General features: G+C 42.0%; 1 protein-coding gene across 7 annotated transcripts in view; it reads left to right on the top strand.

Moving 5' to 3' along the window:
* The window catches only part of dtnbb (dystrobrevin, beta b), a 36,855-nt gene that overhangs the window by 14,672 nt on the left and 3,968 nt on the right, over positions 1 to 18,215 (top strand). For 2 of the 7 annotated variants that reach the window (XM_044047602.1, XM_044047603.1), the window contains exons 11-20: positions 6,017 to 6,091; positions 9,418 to 9,508; positions 12,243 to 12,331; positions 13,797 to 13,910; positions 15,249 to 15,345; positions 15,619 to 15,639; positions 16,945 to 17,104; positions 17,279 to 17,368; positions 17,550 to 17,603; positions 17,842 to 17,865. In XM_044047602.1, coding sequence (XP_043903537.1) covers positions 6,017 to 6,091; positions 9,418 to 9,508; positions 12,243 to 12,331; positions 13,797 to 13,910; positions 15,249 to 15,345; positions 15,619 to 15,639; positions 16,945 to 17,104; positions 17,279 to 17,368; positions 17,550 to 17,603; positions 17,842 to 17,855 — 805 coding nt within the window. In that variant the 3' untranslated portion in view covers positions 17,856 to 17,865. The remainder of the gene's footprint in view (positions 1 to 6,016; positions 6,092 to 9,417; positions 9,509 to 12,242; positions 12,332 to 13,796; positions 13,911 to 15,248; positions 15,346 to 15,618; positions 15,640 to 16,944; positions 17,105 to 17,278; positions 17,369 to 17,549; positions 17,604 to 17,841; positions 17,866 to 18,215) is intronic. The other 5 variants (XM_044047604.1, XM_044047605.1, XM_044047606.1 and 2 more) reach the window with 5 other exon arrangements.

Consider the following 18,215-nt stretch of genomic DNA (forward strand, 5'->3'; position numbering starts at 1 on the left):
GCTGATATACTGCACAGGTTCAGACGCTGCGGCCGTTAAAAAGCGCCGTCGTCCTCATCAGTCTGTTGGCAATGAAACGGGGACGACGGTATAAATCTCACACTCCAGGGGCTTTGAAGCTCCTCGAAGTCATTATAGGAAATGCATTATATTCTGCCGCTGTCTTAAACCCTGCACATTCATTTACATTTCAGCTGAAAAATAGGACAATTTCCATAATCAATTCCACCACAGAGAGGCTTCTGCGGCACTTCACAATGCTGAGGTCACTTTGTATTTTTCTCATCGTTGTCGCACTGAAACGCAGACACTTTGTGGCCTCCAACAAAGACACAATCTGATGTTTCAGATTCCAAAAAAAAGACTGATGATTCCAGTCGTTTGTCGGCATTAGTAGGACGAGTATCTCTCATGATAGCTTTCTCATGGCACATTTCACAACAGAATCCTGTTTCATATTCCAGTCACAGCCATCCATCTGAGCTGTCTGTGTGTATGCGTAGTGCTGCTGGCGAGTGTCAGTGAGTAACTGATGGTGAGCTACACCGCGAGGGGTGACAGTAGCTCAGTAAATGCCAGGAAAAACAGACACGGTGTAAATACGTCATTGTGATTTCCCTGTTTCACTTCTGCGACGTGTACTGCCGTGTCACGCGCGGCGCTCCGCCCGCAAGCGCCTCGCATCCGTGCAGCGCCTGGGCCCAAAATGATGCCTTTGAGATGACGTTGAAATGAAGATGAAATTCATCACAGTGTGTGTGGAAAATCAGCTGTTGACCCGACTGCTTCTTCTAGCTCAGAGATGAGCTGATTGGATTAGCCTGTGCGTGGTATAGTCTGTCTACCATGAAATTACATCACACAAGTAGATTAATATTGATTAAAATACAATTTGTGGCTAAAACTGTTTTGGATTATGTCTCTCCAGTGCCCTGAGCAAGTGGTAATCTGTGTCATTTTTTTGTCCCTTTTTTCCCCTCTGTTGATTATTTCAGATGATGGAGGCTCAGAGAATATTGTGTTCTGTCCATTTGAGGCTCTTGGTTTTATTAGATTTTGTGGCACAAAGGTCTTTTATTGTTTTTGTTTTCTCTCTGGGAACTGCAATGTACTGTTTGGGTAAAGTTCCATATAAAAACATGAAGGTATTGTACATAACCTCAATAGAGAGTAGTTCCAGGACTTTGGTTGAGTATTTTCACTGTTGGCAACTTTATATTTTGCTTTTCTTCATGTCCGATTGTGATTTTTCACTCAATGAGTAATTCGTTATTTTTCAAATTAAGATTTTACATTAGAAGCTTTACAGTACCATATTGGGTTGTAAGAGATTAAACCAGGGGTTTTATAAGCAGTTCTAGACACATCTTTCCTTTAAACTATAATTTTATAAGTTGCCATAATAAATAAAAAGCATTAAAATTGCTATACTTGAGCAAATATCAAAGTAAACTGTACGATATACCTCTTTTATATCTATACAAAGCGTGTTTTTGAAGAGAAATGACAGGAATTGCTTTATTTCTGTTTTCCTTTTGAAACCCAAATGGACAAAGTGCATTTTCATGTTCTCACAAATGGCATTTCAAGGTTGTGTCACCCGATTGTGTTCACTGACTTTTAGGAGAATGGATGTGACTGTTGACCCCTGAGACTCGTCTGTCCTTGTCTGACTGCAGGGGTTAAAGTCTCCATCTTTAACGGCGGAAAACAAACGCCAGCTTGTGCCTCCAGGTGCATTTATTTGTGCGTGGTGATGACGTAGCGCTTTTCATAAGCCACTGTACACATATTCTGTTTTTTTTATTTCATATTTAACCCTGTGTGTCTTCAAATTCTAGACCAGATTGAAGTGTCACTGACTTATAAAGGATTAGAATACTCCGTCAACTTTGCCTAGCATAACAATTTGAAACGAGGGAAAACTGTTAGCCTAGCTTTGTTCATGTCAACAAAGAAAAGCACCTTCTAAGCTCAACAATTATACACCATATTATACACATTTATATCTGCAATATACTGTAGTTCGTTGTTATTATTATTATTATTATTATTATTAGAAACAGTAGTAATAGCTAGAAAAGCTAGGAAACATGTTTAACATGAACAATGGAAACTGTAAAAAACTAAAATTAGCACTTATACTGTAGTTTTTATTTGTGAGTGGTGATTAAATAGAACTTCTGATAAACCATGTAGTGACAATAAACATGTTTTTAGCTTTTTAAAGTATGTACTCTATATCTCATCAGTGACAACTCTGTTCCATATTTAACTTTAAATTGTAGATATGCATATAATTATGTAGAATAATATAGACACCGGGGAAATTATTTCTTGTAGCCTGGAATATGACTAATAATATGTGAAACTTTAATTTAAATAATGATACGATTGATAATATGTTAGCTTAGTTTAGCATTACGATGAAACAGCAGGAAGTAGCTTTGTCAAAAGCACCTTGTAGGCTCAATATTATCCTGTTATACTCATTAAGTAACAAAAATTAGGCGAAAGCCACTAACAATATTAGCATTTTTAGCAATAGTAGTAGTCGTCGCAGTGGTAAACCATCATTTTATCAGGTTATCTTTATGCTTCAAGCATGTTAGCACAAAAAACACCAACCAGCGTCACAATAAACATAGATAGGATTTAAAGAGCAATATCAAAGCTAGGAAATTGATTTAGCATAAATATTGAACAAGCAAAAATTAGCAAAAATTAAATGTATAACAAACTCATAACATAATCTACACTGTGTTTAAACTTGTATGTCGGTATCAGACAAAGCCGGGTCAACTGATTCCTCCTTTTTCCAGTCTTTACACTTGAGCCATGCTAATTGGCTACTGGCTGTAGCTTCATATTTAATTCATGTATGAGACTGGCATTGATCTTGCTGGCATCTAACTTCCCAAAAAGAAGCTGAACAGTTTCTTCAAACCTTAAACCTTATAGCTCCTGGAGCCTTAAGGTAGAAAAACAAGCGGCGTAATTTCCGTTGGTAAACAGTCGATTTTAAGAGAAATTATGGGTGAATACAGTAATTATCTGCCCGACCATTCCCTTGTTGATTTCCCTGCTGGCTACAGAGATCTTCAAACTGGATCCATCAGATAATTAGTCATGGGAAGACTGCCAAACCACCAGTTTTATTTTAACATTAACTCAATGAATTGCCGGGACGTAACAGTTCTTAAAGAATCCCATTTTCTGTGTTATTTCATGTTTCATTTGTCAGCTGGGTCTCTCAGGTGTGTTTGTGTGTGTGTGTGTGCTTGTATTTCTATATTTGTGAGGATGTTTTGACCTTGTGGGGACAGGCTTTTTCAGGGTGAAGACCTCGGGTTAGGGTTTGGCACTTAGTTGTGATGGTTATGGTTAGGTTAAGGGAGTAAGGAATGCATGCTGTGTCCTCACTTAGATATAAAAGCAGGTTTGTGTGAGGGGTGGACTGTGCCTGTGAGTGAGTGGTGATGGCAGAATCGGGGTAGAGCGTCAGGTTTGATCAAAACTCCAAATTGAGCGGACATGAGTTTCCCAGCTGTCCGACCTCTTGCGTCGTCTCCAGACAAAGTGCAGCTCCTCCGACACCGCACTTTTCAAATATTAACTGACATCTGAAGACTAACAAGAGAAGTGAAAGCAGTGGATTCCGTCTCTCTCTCTTTTTTTCCCCACCCTCTCCACTCAAACTGTCAGCGAGATTCTTTGAGTCTTACTCTCAGACTTCTGCTGCCAAAAAGCAAAGAAATTGTTTAAAAATGACTTGGCATCACATTCTCAGTGCCATAGCAACCACTTTTTATATATATATATATATATATATATAATCCCTCAATATTTTAAACTCCCCTCCTCTGTTTTACGCCTTTTTCTACTCTTGAGGTCAATGCAAATTCCGTCAGGGTCATTAAAATTGGGGGAGCGCAGGCGTGTAATTCGCTTTTCTGCGAGCGTGATTCATTATTTTGTTGTTTTGGCAAAGGTAACCTGTAGCCTCGCCGGGTAAAGTCAAGCTCTGCTTGCCAGCAGGATGTTTGCATATTTAATTTTAGCCGTCTGAGGGGGACTGAAGATGTCATGCGTCCCTCAGACATACGGCGGACGGAGGACCGCCAGACGTGTGCCAGATACGTTGTCATTCGCCGCACACGGGTGTAGAACACGGCTTAGCGCATTGCAGACTTTGATCTCTTACTTCCTAACTGTTTTGTCAGTTCACTCTCATTTGACCTCTGAGCAGCGGCTGACTCTGTGTGTGTGTGTGTGTGTGTGTGTTCTCAGTAACCACATATGGCTGCAGATATATACTGACATGGACAACTTCACAGGAAATAATCAAAATATTAGACGGGAATGAAATAGAGCGACTCAAAGGGATTTAATTTAATTCTCTTCTTTTTTTATTGCACCCTACTGTGCACTCGGCAAGGACTGATGATTATTTATAGAAGGGTAGCTGTGAGGAGCTTTGACTTATGTGACTCATTGAAGGTAAAGTTAAAAAGAAAGAAAGAAATGGAATGTAAATGTTACAGAAAGAGTTTAATGTGTTGCACATTCTCTCCCTTTTTTTTTTAGAAGCTGAAAGTGAGGTGTTTTGAGTAAATGGCATTTCTCTTCATTTATCAGTGTTTGTTTGTTGAGAGAGGTTAAAAAACAGAGAGTCAGAGCAGCGAGCTTCAAAGAGAGAGAGAGAGAGAGCGAGAGGCAGCGTGTGAGGCAGAGAGAGAGCTAGAGAGAATCTACGCCATCATAAAGTCACGTGACCGCCGAGTTTCCTTGGAGACAGCAGCAGCAGCAGCAGCAGCGAGAGTGTAGTACACTGAGATGCTCGCCTGCTCAGTTGAGGGCAGGTTAGGCATCTGGCAACAGCAGCCGTTGGATGTATTTGGCCAGTCAGGCAGGTGCTCGCTCTCCTCTCAGAGGTAAGTGCGGCGGCGCCTCACGCCTCGTCTTCTGCTCGCCTGGAGTTCACCTTTCAGAGTGAGGAACTATTAACTCCAGTGTTGAGATTAGCTGACATGGGATTTAGTGGTGGGATTTCAATCCTCTGCTTGTGAAGTTCTCGTTTGAGTTGTGACGGCTGCTATTTCTTTGGTATTATCTCAGGATTTTGTTTGTGTAACTTGCCATAGAAACCTAAAACTAGGACCTTTGACCCTGTGAGGCTATCCGTGTGTTGTTGTCTTTTAAATCTGTGAGGCTAGAGCAAACCAGTAAGTGCAGTATGTCTTTCAAAAAGGACATACCCCCTCGAGTGTCCTCTTTAATGTAGGGAGTATGTACTTTAAACGCTGCAAAAATTACAATTTTAGAAGTAGTCCAAACATTTCTCTTGCTTGATTTTCGTTTTAAGCCAAAAATAATGACCGTGCGGCTCTCAGTTCTTCGTGCTGATGAGTGTTTTCCGCACAATGTGGATATAAATAGTTTCTTTGGACAAACAGAACATGATTGTGTGCCTTTTATGTGATAATGAGAGCGTTGAGCCATGATACTGTGCAGACCGAGGAGCTGCGTGCACACAGACGGGTGAAGTGTGAAGCAGACGAGCACCTGAGATATCTCCGATCCATTAATGAGACTCCGTGGTGCGGGGCTCTCGGACGAGCTCGTCGGGGGCCACCGATCCCGCCCGCCAGATGGCCCCCGTTTGCTTTGTTTACTCTCACAAATTGCCTCCCACAATGTCACCTTTTTCCCTCGTTTTTCACAGACTTCCACTTTAATTAGATTTCCTGTCTGCTGCTGCTGCTGCTTATGTTAATTTGTTTTAAAGCTAATAGCCTGCAGACGTCTACGCTGCCAGAACAATCCTGAGTTAACTTGTTGCCTCTCTGGAGTTTGTCATGATTGTCACCTGCCTCCCTCTTTAACCCTCTTTATTACTGTTAGATTAAAGTGAAGCCCTGATTTATGAATAAATGTCCTCCCTTCCACTCCCCCGGTGACAAGCACCGCAGGCCTCTACGGCGTAGCATTAAAGACCTCTAATCTTGTCTTTTAGTCAGCCGAAACCAGTGGCCAACAACATGAACGACACAATTCTCATGTCCTCCGGGGCACCTACACCTTCCAAAAGGTAAGCAACCCCCCCCCCAGACATTATTCCTGTTAGATTATTCCACAGAACTGGGTCCACATTTGTTATTATTAATGAATTCATTCCAGTGTGTGACGTGTTCGCCCTCGTCAGTGGGAATAAGAACACTGCTCCAGATGTTAGTTGTTCCAGACTTGACTTGACTCTCACACTTGACACACATTGTTTTTTTTTTGTTTTTTTTTGTTTTTTTTTGCAGCATTGCCCTTGTGAGTGTATTTTTAGAGGGGAATTTGTTATGCTGTCGTGAAGGGCGTGTGCGTGCGCGAGCGCTCCCACATAAAAGGGCTGATGTGACAAATAGACGATGATAGAACTGGAGCCCGATAAGTGTTATCAGGTCGACGGCCCCTTGGAAGCAGCCTCATTATTGTCTGATCATTCCAGAGTTCAAAAGGCCACAAGTTCTATTATTATTAATAGATTATCAGCGTGTTTGGTAATCAAGGCCACGCACAGGGAGCTGTAACACGTCCACGCTCCGTCCTGCAAAGTCCGTGCCGGGTGAAATTCTCTTTTGTGTACAGTGTTATTTCTCACTGTCACATCCTTCCCGGAGACGCGAGTGCTCGGGGACTCTGGACGTCCCACAGCACATTAGAAGGGACGAGACGTCACAGTCCACTGTACAGACAAAAGGGTGTGACAGTTCACCCCGTTTAAGAGGAGCTTTCTGTTGGAAATCCAGAAAAAAAGGCTTTCGTGGAGGATTTAGATTCCACGTGGTTATCGTACAGTACCAACTGCGAGGACCCAGGCAGCTGAAAAAATGTCCTAGCCTCAAGATCTGTAGATTGTACCCCTAAAATCTGCCAAAGCTTCCTTCATTCCCTCACCTTGGGCTAGAAATGGACGTTACAGTTGGAAGAGAAAGTCTTATCATCTGTCGCCGCGGGAAGATTTCCTTTCTCGCATTTTCGGAAAGAAATGAGATGCCGCCAATCAATACTAGATTAAGGTTTCTCTTGCGTTTTTGTGCAGTGCAGTCATGTCTCTCTCTCTCTCTCCCTCTCTCTGTGGGCCCCCACGGCATCCAGATTAGAGCAGGTCTGACGGAAGCTGACAAGATAGGGACACCCGAGGCCGGTAAGCGATGCTCTGCATCAGGACGGTGGAAGTGGAGTCACGTGTGGCGGCGTGTACAAGTGGAAGTTTCGACACTCTCCTGAGCTTTGTTTCACAGTGGCAGTAATGAAGAAGCCGGATAACCTTTGTCTTGACATTTGTCTCTGTGAGTCAGAGCTGCTCTGGGAGGATGCGGTTGCCTTGGAGGGGCGTTACGGCTACAGAGGTGGCACGTTTAGGGGCAGAAAGTGCGCATTAATCCACGGTGATGCTCCCAAAATAGTCTGTGTTGTGCATCGTGTTGAACGGAAGACCACGTTGCTTCCGGGCTTGAACCCACCGTCGCCTGCTTTCACATGGGAGAGCCCGTGAGTCGAAGACGTCTCTCCTGCGTGATGCAAATGTGCTCTGTGCCTCAGTTCAAGAGCTCCCAAAATGAACAGCGACACCAATGTTACTGCTGCCACTTTTGCTTCGTGGACCTTTTTAAATTCCGCTTTCCGCGAGACGACAAAGACATGGTTGAACGCGCCCACGTGTGAAAAATCCCGCGCGTTTCCAGCCTGCACAGTCAACTCTGTGATACCGTCTGCTCTGCTCACATGGCATCTACTCCCTCCTACCTCTCGCTTCCCTACAGACAATAATACTCGCGATGAGCCGGTTTCCTCCGAGGGTGAACCGACACCGCGCTGTTTATTACCTGTTAGTCACGCAGAGCCGTGGCAGCAGAAGATAAAATGTATTTTAAAAAAAAGGGAATCTCGAGGAGACGGAGGACTGATTCAGCAGTTCACCTCGACTGCAACCAGTAAAACATCGAATTTAATAACAACAAATTGAGTCTCTAACCTTTACTAATTTACATTTCATTGATATTCCTCACATCAACACGGCTTATTCTTTAAGGGTCAAGAGGGAAAGCTGGAGTCGGTCCCAGGAGACGTTACAAGTGGCAGACAAGTTGGGAACCTGCACTCTTTTATATTCATATAAAATATTGATATTAATTACACTCAAAGGTCCAGTGTGAAATGGCGAGACTGCCAATTACAACAAATTCTCGTCAAATTATACGCTCATCCAAACACACTCACAGTATTAGTAGATTAGTGTCCTCTCTGGCCCCTTTTTCCGTGGAATAAACTCCTTTAAATACAAGCGTTTGGCAGTGAAAATGTAAAAAATACCTAGATGTTTGGTGCAGAGGGCTTCTGGACTCACAGCCTCCACAAGACCGTGCCGGGTCACATCCTCCCCTGAGCCGAACCCGAGCAGCTCCACAGTGTCGGGTGATGTTTTTTAATTCTGTAAGGAAACCTCGGGCTGTGTGTGTCTGCTGTAAGCCTCGGGGCGAGGCCGTAAATTATTTAGAAAGTGTTCCATTTTTGACATCCTCCGCAGAGTGATTTCACTTGTCCCCCGCTGCAGAGTTTTCCTGAGGCAGGTGACATTATCTTGTAACGGGTTGATTGATCTGCTGAGTATTTTTAGATATCTTCAGTGGGGGGAAAAAAGAAAGAAATGGGCGCTGGGGTAGTTAAAATTATCTCATTACACTGGCAGCTCTTTTTTTAATCTTGCCTTGACAGAGATAAGATTTGACTACAAATGTTGTTTAAAGGGCTGTTTTGCAGTTGCAGCTGCTCGTGAACCGTGCAGTGACTGTGGCGGGGTTGTTGATGCAGCGGCGCGCTCGAGGCCAGATTGCATTTAATGATCTTAATCATCGCTCGCTCTCCAGCCGGAGTTGGGGGGGCGCCCAGCAACATTTCAAGCTCTCCATCACTCCTCATTTCAGCCCTCGGAAAAAAAAAAGGCAGCATATGTTCTGTCATTTGCCACGCCATATGCCACGCCCGCCATCATTTAAAAGTCTCATGCCGTATTTGACATTTCCAATCAGTAATGAAATGGCCAGCTTGGGTACTGGCACGAGCACAAATGCATTTGGCATGCTGCGCTCCCTCATATCCATCCCAGTTCGTTGTAACGACCAATTATCTCAGACTGTCTGTCAACACTGGAGTCAAAGCCAAGAGTCGCATATTAAGGTCACCTCTATTATAAAGTTTCCTTTGTCATATTTCTTCTTTTTACATGACGTGCACCGAATTTCCCTCCTACTTACAAAAGAGCTTTTGTCGTCGACAGAGTCGGTGTTGTTGTGTGTATATACTGTATGTGTGACATGTCTCTCTGTATGTGTGACGTGTCTCTCTGTCTTTGACTTTGGGCAGTGTCTTGGAGAGTCCCAGTCGGCTAGATGAAGAGCACCGCCTCATCGCTCGCTACGCTGCGCGCCTGGCAGCCGAGGCGGGCAACTCCACAGTGAGTGTCTCGTCGAATGCCCCTGGGTGGGATTCAGTCAACCTGCATTTCACATTTAACGCCCCATGACATATCATTGTTATGCACTGTACCCCGTGGCCAGAGAAGACAAGTGGTGACGCCACAGGTGAAAAGCGTAGCATGCAGTCATACATAATATGCAGAGGTGGAAGTACTGGTCTAAAAATGTACTCAAGTTAAAGTAAAAAAAGACATGAATCTCACATGAATTGTTTGGAAACACATAATGTGTCAGTCAAAATGGGTCAAAGGTCACATATGCTTCAACTTTTTCGCTCACTCAGGGACCTTAATTAACGCTAATTCACCTGTCCTCATCATTCACCTGTCCTTATCATTCACCTGTCCTCATCGTTCACCTGTGCTCATCATCATTCACCTGTACTCATCATTCAACTGTCCTCATCATTCACTTGTCCTCATTATTCACTTCTCCTCATTGTTCACCTGTCCTCGTCATTCACCTGTCCTCATCATTCACCTGTCCTTATCATTCACCTGTCCTCATCGTTCCTCATCATCATTCACCTGTGCTCATCATCATTCACCTGTACTCATTCAACTGTCCTCATCATTCACTTGTCCTCATTATTCACTTGTCCTCGTCATTCACCTGTCCTCATTCACCTGTCATTCACCTGTCCTCATCATTCACCTGTCCTCATCATTCACTTGTCCTCATTATTCACTTGTCCTCATTATTTACCTGTCCTCATTATTCACATGTCCTCATCATTCATGTGTCCTCATTGTTCACCTGTCCTCATTATACACCTGTCCTCATCATACACCTGTCCTCATTATTCACCTGTCCTCATCTTTCATCTGTCCTCATCATTCCCATGTCCTCATCATTCAACTCTCCTCATTGTTCACCTGTCCTCATCATTCACCTGCCCTCATCCTTTACCTGTCCTCATCGTTCACCTGTCCTCATCATTCACCTGTCCTCATCGTTCAGCTGTCCTCATCGTTCACCTGTCTTAAGTAAAAGTAAAATTACACATTTTGAAAATGACTTTACAAAGTACAAGAACGCCGAAAAACACTCAATTACTGCAACTTGAGTAAATGTGATGCATTACTTTCCACCTCTGATAATATGGAATAGTGGAGGACTAAGCATCTGATTTCCCAGCAGATTTATCGTTTTTCTTCAAACATGATAAAATAGGAAACAAATGTTATCTACTTTAGGGTCACAATTGTTTTTATACATATTTTAGTCCTGATTGGTCTACAGTCAACATAACAACACAGGAATTTAACATTTAGGAAAACATTTTTGTCCAGTAATTAAATATACTACCCATGAGTATGTTTGTACAGGTGTATAATTGCTTTAAAATATCTGTTTGGTATTCATAACCTGATAATACCTCTCTTTAATCTTAGTCTTGCTTTTATGAAGCCATGTTTCTACAGCAGCACAAACTGATTATTATGAAGCATAAGGTTACTGTGCAAAGTTAAAATACGCAGCTCCACACACGTTTGTGAAAACGTATTTGCATCTTTTCTGGCACGCACAGGCCACCGTAGTTCTCGTAGCGTCACCATTAGATGGCACAAAAATTCAAATTTTCTTGAGTATTAGTGTTTATTTAGTTTTGACTATTTGTTTTTTTTAAACAAGTTAGTTTAATTTGTTTTTAGAGCAAGTTTGCTAGTTTTTTATTGTTTTTATTTTTTGTAAATGCTTAGTTTTAGTGTTGCATAAAGGTCATAATAAGACTTTATGTAGGACAGATATAACAGTCTACAAGAAATTAAGCCTGAAGTGTAAAATGTGCATAATACAGTTGTGTCAGGTAAAAATCAAATAGCCAACTGACTAAAGACACACGTGAACATAACATAAATAATAATATTAATCCTCATGAGACATATCTACTAACAACATAACAAATGTTATGTTTTAACTCGATCAAAAACAAACTGATAACACTTTATAATGAACGAAAATACAACATTTTTGCCGGCAGAGAAAAAATAAATACAGTTCATATGAACCCAAAAGGATTACTGTATGTATGAAATTCATTTACAAACGACGAAAACTAAGCACATTTTCCCTACAATTTTAGTTTCAGTTAGTTATCGGTTTGTTAAAAATAAAATTGTTGTTTTTCAGTCAACAAAAATGTTTTTTTTTTATTTTAGTTTTTGCTATTTTTCGTTAGTTTTCGTTCACTATAATAACCTTGGGTTGGCAGTAGCGCTGTCTCCATGCATCTCTGCTACGCCGCCAGGAGAAAGAACCCATTCATGATGCATGCATTGATTTCCTGTGAATTCCCCGAGCGTAAGAAATCAGAATCCAGTGTGCGAGTGGCGAAACTTCCAGTAAAAGCTTCTATATAGGGAGGCAATAACTGAATAGTAACACAGTGAGTGTTTTTTTTTGCTAGACAGAAAAAAACACAGATGAGATCAAAAATAGAACAGGGTTTGGTTTCACAAAAAAAAAAAAAAGGTAATCTGAGGCAGAAAGTGTGACTTTGGGTTTCGGGTTTAATTAGATTTCCACGTTGCTGTATGAAGAAGGATAAAGGTGACCTAAAATGGCTCCCTGTTGCATGCAGGAGCATAATCAGTCTCCAGCAGAGCGTCATTGCCGCTCGCTGTGGTCAGAAATTAGCTGCTGGTGTTTGACTTTTGTCCCCCCACACACACACACTGTGGTTAATGGTGTTCTGTGATCTTCCCCCAGCAACAGTGTCCTCCGACAGACCTGAGCTTCAACTTTGATGCCAACAAGCAGCAGAGGCAGCTGATCGCAGAACTAGAGAACAAAAACAGGTAGGGTTCCAAATGTATTCACCGGAAACAGATCTACATCGAATACATTTACCTACTGTATGTACTGCAATATTGCAGCTTTTGTCCATCACCTAGATCAGGGTTCTCAAAATCAAATGACCTAGTCTGGCCAGTAGGGGGCCAGACTAGAAAAATAAAAGTGTCTGTGTCGATATGCAACGATGTATAGCTCACAATAACTATGTGTTTATGAAGCAAAAGGCTAAAAATAACATAATAACGTATATTAAGTGGTGGGTCACATGGAATGGCCCGGGGCCTGCGGGTTTGTGACCTTTTGACCTAGCTCGATAATTCATTGAGCGTTAATACAAATGAACTATTAGTTGATTTTGAATTACAGCTGCAACGAACGATTGTTTTCATAATCGATTACTCTGGCGATTGTTTTCTCGATGAATCGTTTGGTCCTTAAAATATCAGAAAACCCTAAAAAAAAATGTTGATCGGTGTCCGACAAACCTGGAAATGTCTTGTCTTGTCCACAAACCAAAAATGAATCACTTTTAATGAAGGAAATACTCTCTTTTAAGAAGCTTAAACGATCGAAAATCTTGTTTTAATCCTGAAAAAAGCTTCAAACCGATGAATCGATTATCAAAATAGTTCTTGTTTAATTTAGTAATCGATTAATGATCGATTAATTGTTTCACCTGACCAGACGTTTTGCCTATTTTTTATAATATATGCAGGACTTTCATTGATTTATTTTACATGAATATAGCGCTACATGAGCTCACTGAAAGCTTATGTTTTAAGTTAAAGATCCACTGTGTGATTCAAGGGTTTATTGGCAGAAATTGAATAAGTGTGTGTGTATAAGTGTATAAATGCTTTCAAATAACAATAGTTATTGTTAATAGTCTCAGCACATTCAAATCAGGCCTGAAAACATTATTGTTTACTGAAGCTTTCTCTTAAATTCCCAAATAATCATCTTAGTGCATCTCAAGGGCAAGAATGGATTGATTACTTTTATTGGCAAATCACGCTTTCATCTCCTATCATTTGAATCAGAGGTGGAAAGTAATGAATTACATTTACTCGCTCGTTTTTTGGTGTACTTTGTAATTTTACCTTTACTTAAGTTAGTTTTTTCTTATGTTTTAAATCCCATCCGTTACTGAGTAAAACAATGTTAAGATAAAACAAAATATGAAAATATTTTAAAATGCACTGGAACCCCAGCCTCGTTAGAAAAGTACATTTTAAACGAGATGAATTTTTACTTCAACTTAAGTACATTTTTAAACCAGTACTTTTACTTGTACTTAAGTAAAATGTTATCAAAAATTTGATTTTAATGTCTTTTTTTATTTTAATGTTGATTTTCATGGCTTTTCATTCTGTGATTTATTCTTTATAAAGCACTTTTTGTGTATGAATAGTGCTTGCCTTGCCTTAACATCTTATTCTAATAATTATTATCGTTGTTATTTTCCAGAGAGATCCTCCAGGAGATCCAGAGGCTGCGTTTGGAGCATGAACAAGCCTCTCAGCCCACACCTGAGAAAGCCCAGCAGAACCCCACGCTCCTGACTGAACTGCGGCTCCTCAGGTATCATGGGGCACGGCGACACCTCTGACCGCCAAAGGGAGACGCTATGCCGTATAAAACCACTGCAGCGCTGCTGTATTTAAGATGCTGAGCTCATTCTTCAAGCTCAAATAATGTCTTCCATATTCCGGAGGGTGATTTTTTTTTTTTAATTTTAATTTGCAGCAGGGACATTTATCATGCCGGCAGGACGCTGACAACCGTGGGTTTAGTTCTTGGAAGAGACCCACCCCGTGAGGACGTCTTACAGCTTCCTTTGCCCCTTGAATGACTCCCTATTTGTACGGCCTGCCATAAATAATGACTTTTGGGTGCGGGGAGGTTCAACTGTTGTGACATATCTAATCATTTAAATATTAATTACAGGGCCAACCTTAAATACAGCAACTAATTATAGATGAGAGCATTCAATTATATGTAATATAACCTTAAACAAGGACTCTTGCCTTTGCAACATGGAGTTTGCATGTTCTAATTCAAATGAAGTCCAAATAAATGCATTATCCCTCACTTAATTCACGCATACACTCACAGGCCACTTTATTAGGTACACTGGACTCCTATAATAAAGTAGATAGAGCCGTCCTCTGCTGCTGTGGTCCGACGTGTTCAGAGACAGTCGTCTTATTCTTACGCCAATTTCCCACCCTGAAAACTGCCGCTCACTGGATATTTTCTCTTTTTTTAAGACCATGTTTCATTCAACGTCACTTAAATCACATTTGTTCTACATTCTAATGCTCAGACCAGCAGGTTTTTGGTTGGTTTGATATTTGCGTTAACAGGCAGTTGAACGGGTGTACCTAATAAAGTGGCTACTCTGAGTCACCTACTCTGCAGCGTGAGGATGTTCACAGTTCCCCCGATTGGGACGACTTAAAGCCATAAAGATGACTGGCTGCTTTTTCTTTGAGGTCTTTACACTGTGTGAACACCAGAGGGCGATAATACGCCGGAGCAGTCAGTGAAATCTGTGGATATCAGACTCTGATCAAGCAGGTCACCAAAATCTGGTATCTTATCTTTCTGTAGATGACGAGGATGGCGTCTGATTATTTAAATACTGCACCCTGAGGCAAAGGAAGTCCTTTCTTATTCATTGATTTCAGACAAAACGATATAAAGTCAGCGTCTCCAAACTTTTCACATAAAAGCAACAGATTCACCACCAAAAACAAAAAAAATAAAAGACCAGACAAATTTCCCCCCACGATCACAAACCAGACTGGTGTCACCCCGGGGCGACATGACAGCACCTGCTTCATGCTTTATTACTGTCATATCCACGTGCCTTTATTTGTCTTTAATGCGTCCCCGCTCTCTCTCCGTCTGCTGCAGACACAGGAAGGACGAGCTGGAGCGGCGCATGTCAGCCCTGCAGGAGAGCAGGCGGGAGCTGATGGTGCAGCTGGAGGGCCTGATGAGGCTGCTGAAGGTAAGACAATCGCCCAATTCCACCAGGTTTATCTCCATGAGTGGGATTCTTTAGCACTCCGCAGGTTCTTGCCAAAGCTGTTAAACACGTGTTTCTTTTGTAATCTTGGTGGCATGTTTGATGAAAGATCAAAACTGAGACTCGTAAAGTGATGTTAATGTGCCACACGGTGCATGCAGAAGTCATTTCTTTCGCCGTTCACTGCGTTAACTCTGCTGCTCTCACTCTTCTTGCTCTCTCTTTTTCTCTCTGCTTACCTTTGCTGGCTGATAGGATGAGGAGCAGAAGCAGGCTGTAAGTTGCCCTTAATTCAGTTTGCCACGGTCAATACCTGGCGCGAGTCGCGGCACTTAGTTTAATGCCCCCCGGTACGCCTGCCTTCAGCAGATGTGATTGAAGGAAGTTTTGACGTCGTAGCTCTCAACGCGGATGTCAGGGAACATGATAGGATTCCGCTATCTAATCGGGTCCCACCGACGGCGCTGCTGCGTCGCTTGTTTGACGAAGACAAAGTTCACAGTCACAAACTTCAATCTTTAAAGCCAGGTCTTCGCAAAAGCAGTTGAGAGAACTGTGTTTTTCCCTCAGCCTGGATGTCAGGGACCTGCTCCTTTCATCGGCGCTAACAACCTCCCTTCTAATGTGACTGCAGTCTGGCAGGCCATCTGCCGCCTGGCTCCGAGCCATCGACCCGGGCCTGCACTAGTCCCAGAGTCACACAGTCATCGTTTCTCTGTGAGGTATAGCTCCCAACTCAGTTCAGGCCCCACACATGCTTCTCATTACCCTCTGGACGCAGTAAACGTGCGCTGTAGAGATGCAGATTTTAGCCAGCCAGGATGGGATTACGAGGAGATTTTCTTGCTTCTAATATATACCACTGTTTTGTTTGTTTTCCCCCTCAAGGATTAAAATCTTTTGGTCACATCTGTGCCTGTGTTTTTTTTTAACAAAGTCACCGTTAAAATCAAAAAGGTCATCTCTTCTTAAAGCCGCAATCTGCGGCTGTGACACGGCGCTCTGCGCTGAAACGCAGCTGTTCCAGAATCAGCTTTGCTCGATGAAGAGATAATAGGATCTTAGCTTTCCTTTCCTTTTCTTTTCTTTTCTTTTCTTTCCTTTCCTCGTCCTTTCTTTTCTTTTCTGTAACTGTTTTCAGACACGCGCTGGCGTCCGGACATTATCCTGGAATTGTCTGGAGGGGTTGTTCTGTATGTGAGAGCGTTCGCAAACATTGCGTCGGACATTTTCCAGAACTTTTCCCCGCGACGTTCCTGCTCGAATTGCCAGAAAATGTCAGAGTGGGACCATCTGTGAATTGCAGCGGGACAATCTCACGGTGCAACGAGCTGGCTGAATTTTCTGTGAACGTTTCTTTCTGTTTGTGGAAGAAAACCACCAGAAAATCACCTGCTGTGCTCTTGCATACTTCAAACTCAACGAGTTCATGTCTGAAAACGGCTTGTGCAAATCTGTAAATTGTTGTACTTCATGATTCCCCTCTAAATGTCAGGAGATCCAGTAAATGTCGCACGATTCGCTGATGATACTGCGACTATAACTGCAGATTTCTCTTCTTTTTGACTTTTTATCTTGCAGTCCCAGTCCGGAGGCTCCCCTCATTCTTCCCCCAGTCACGGTGCCGGCTGCTCCATGCCCATGCCCATACGCTCCACATCGGCTGGATCAACCCCAACCCACACGCCACAGGACTGCCTGGCTGGAGTGGGAGGCGACGTGCTGGAGGCCTTTGCTCAGGGTGAGTCCAAAGAGCAGTCATTACAGACTCACGTATCACATCCTGAGTAAATAATGAAGTAAAAACAAATAAATGTTATTGTGTTGTATAGTCGTCAGTACTGTCATACACTCCAAAGATATAACGCGCACATGTTTCAACCCGGATTTTTAAATCTCTGTCTCTGTTGCCCAGGTGTACCTAGAAATCTTCGGAACGATTTATTAGTTGCTGCTGATTCAATCACAAACACCATGTCGTCGCTGGTGAAAGAGCTCCACTCAGGTCAGTCCATAATGCGCGTTTTACGAGATACGCCTGCTCTGCCATCTGGCTCGTATTCTCCCTCATGTTTCCTGGGTTTTGACTCTTTATTAAAGAATTTATCGGCCTCTCAATTGTTATCGCTCGCACATCTGCGACGGACTCCTCACATCACGGCAACTTTTTTTTTTTGCTTTTATAGTAGATGACGGGGGAGAGGAGGAGGAGACCAACATGAGGAACGGTGGGGACAGAGGTGAGCACGCACATGCCAATGCAGTCAACTATGTTACTTTTTTATATCCATATATACATATATATATGTCTATATTTATTTATATATATATATATATATATATATATATATATATATATATATATATATAGACATATATATATATATAATAAAACAGAATGTAGTAGTATTTGTGTCCATCCATAGGATTATAGCCAAAACTATGCATATAAACATACATCTCCTTTCTATTTTTCAGCTGAAGCAGACTGAAGAACAAAAAGTAGGAACTATAATTAATTCAATTTGCACTACAACATTGTGCGGTGACGACGATGACATAATTGGTATTAAGCATTATGAGTCAAGAGGATCATTAACTCGTGACCTTCAGAGTAACTTTATAGAAACAAGTTGCTTGTTGTCAATTGAGTCGCAACACATAGAGACATAGTAGCTACAGATGATTGTTTTGTTGTTTCTAAATATTAGCATGGCATTTTAGCAGCCAGTAATATACTGATGTGGTGCTTTTTTTTTAATTTTTATTCTTATAATGTGCTGCTGCTGCTGCAAACGCCTGCATTTAAAGGTAGCAAGGGACGAACTGTGGCACACTTCCTGCTTGAGTCG

Source organism: Solea senegalensis, linkage group LG16 (assembly GCF_019176455.1).
Source record: "Solea senegalensis isolate Sse05_10M linkage group LG16, IFAPA_SoseM_1, whole genome shotgun sequence".
NCBI classification, from domain to species: domain Eukaryota; kingdom Metazoa; phylum Chordata; class Actinopteri; order Pleuronectiformes; family Soleidae; genus Solea; species Solea senegalensis.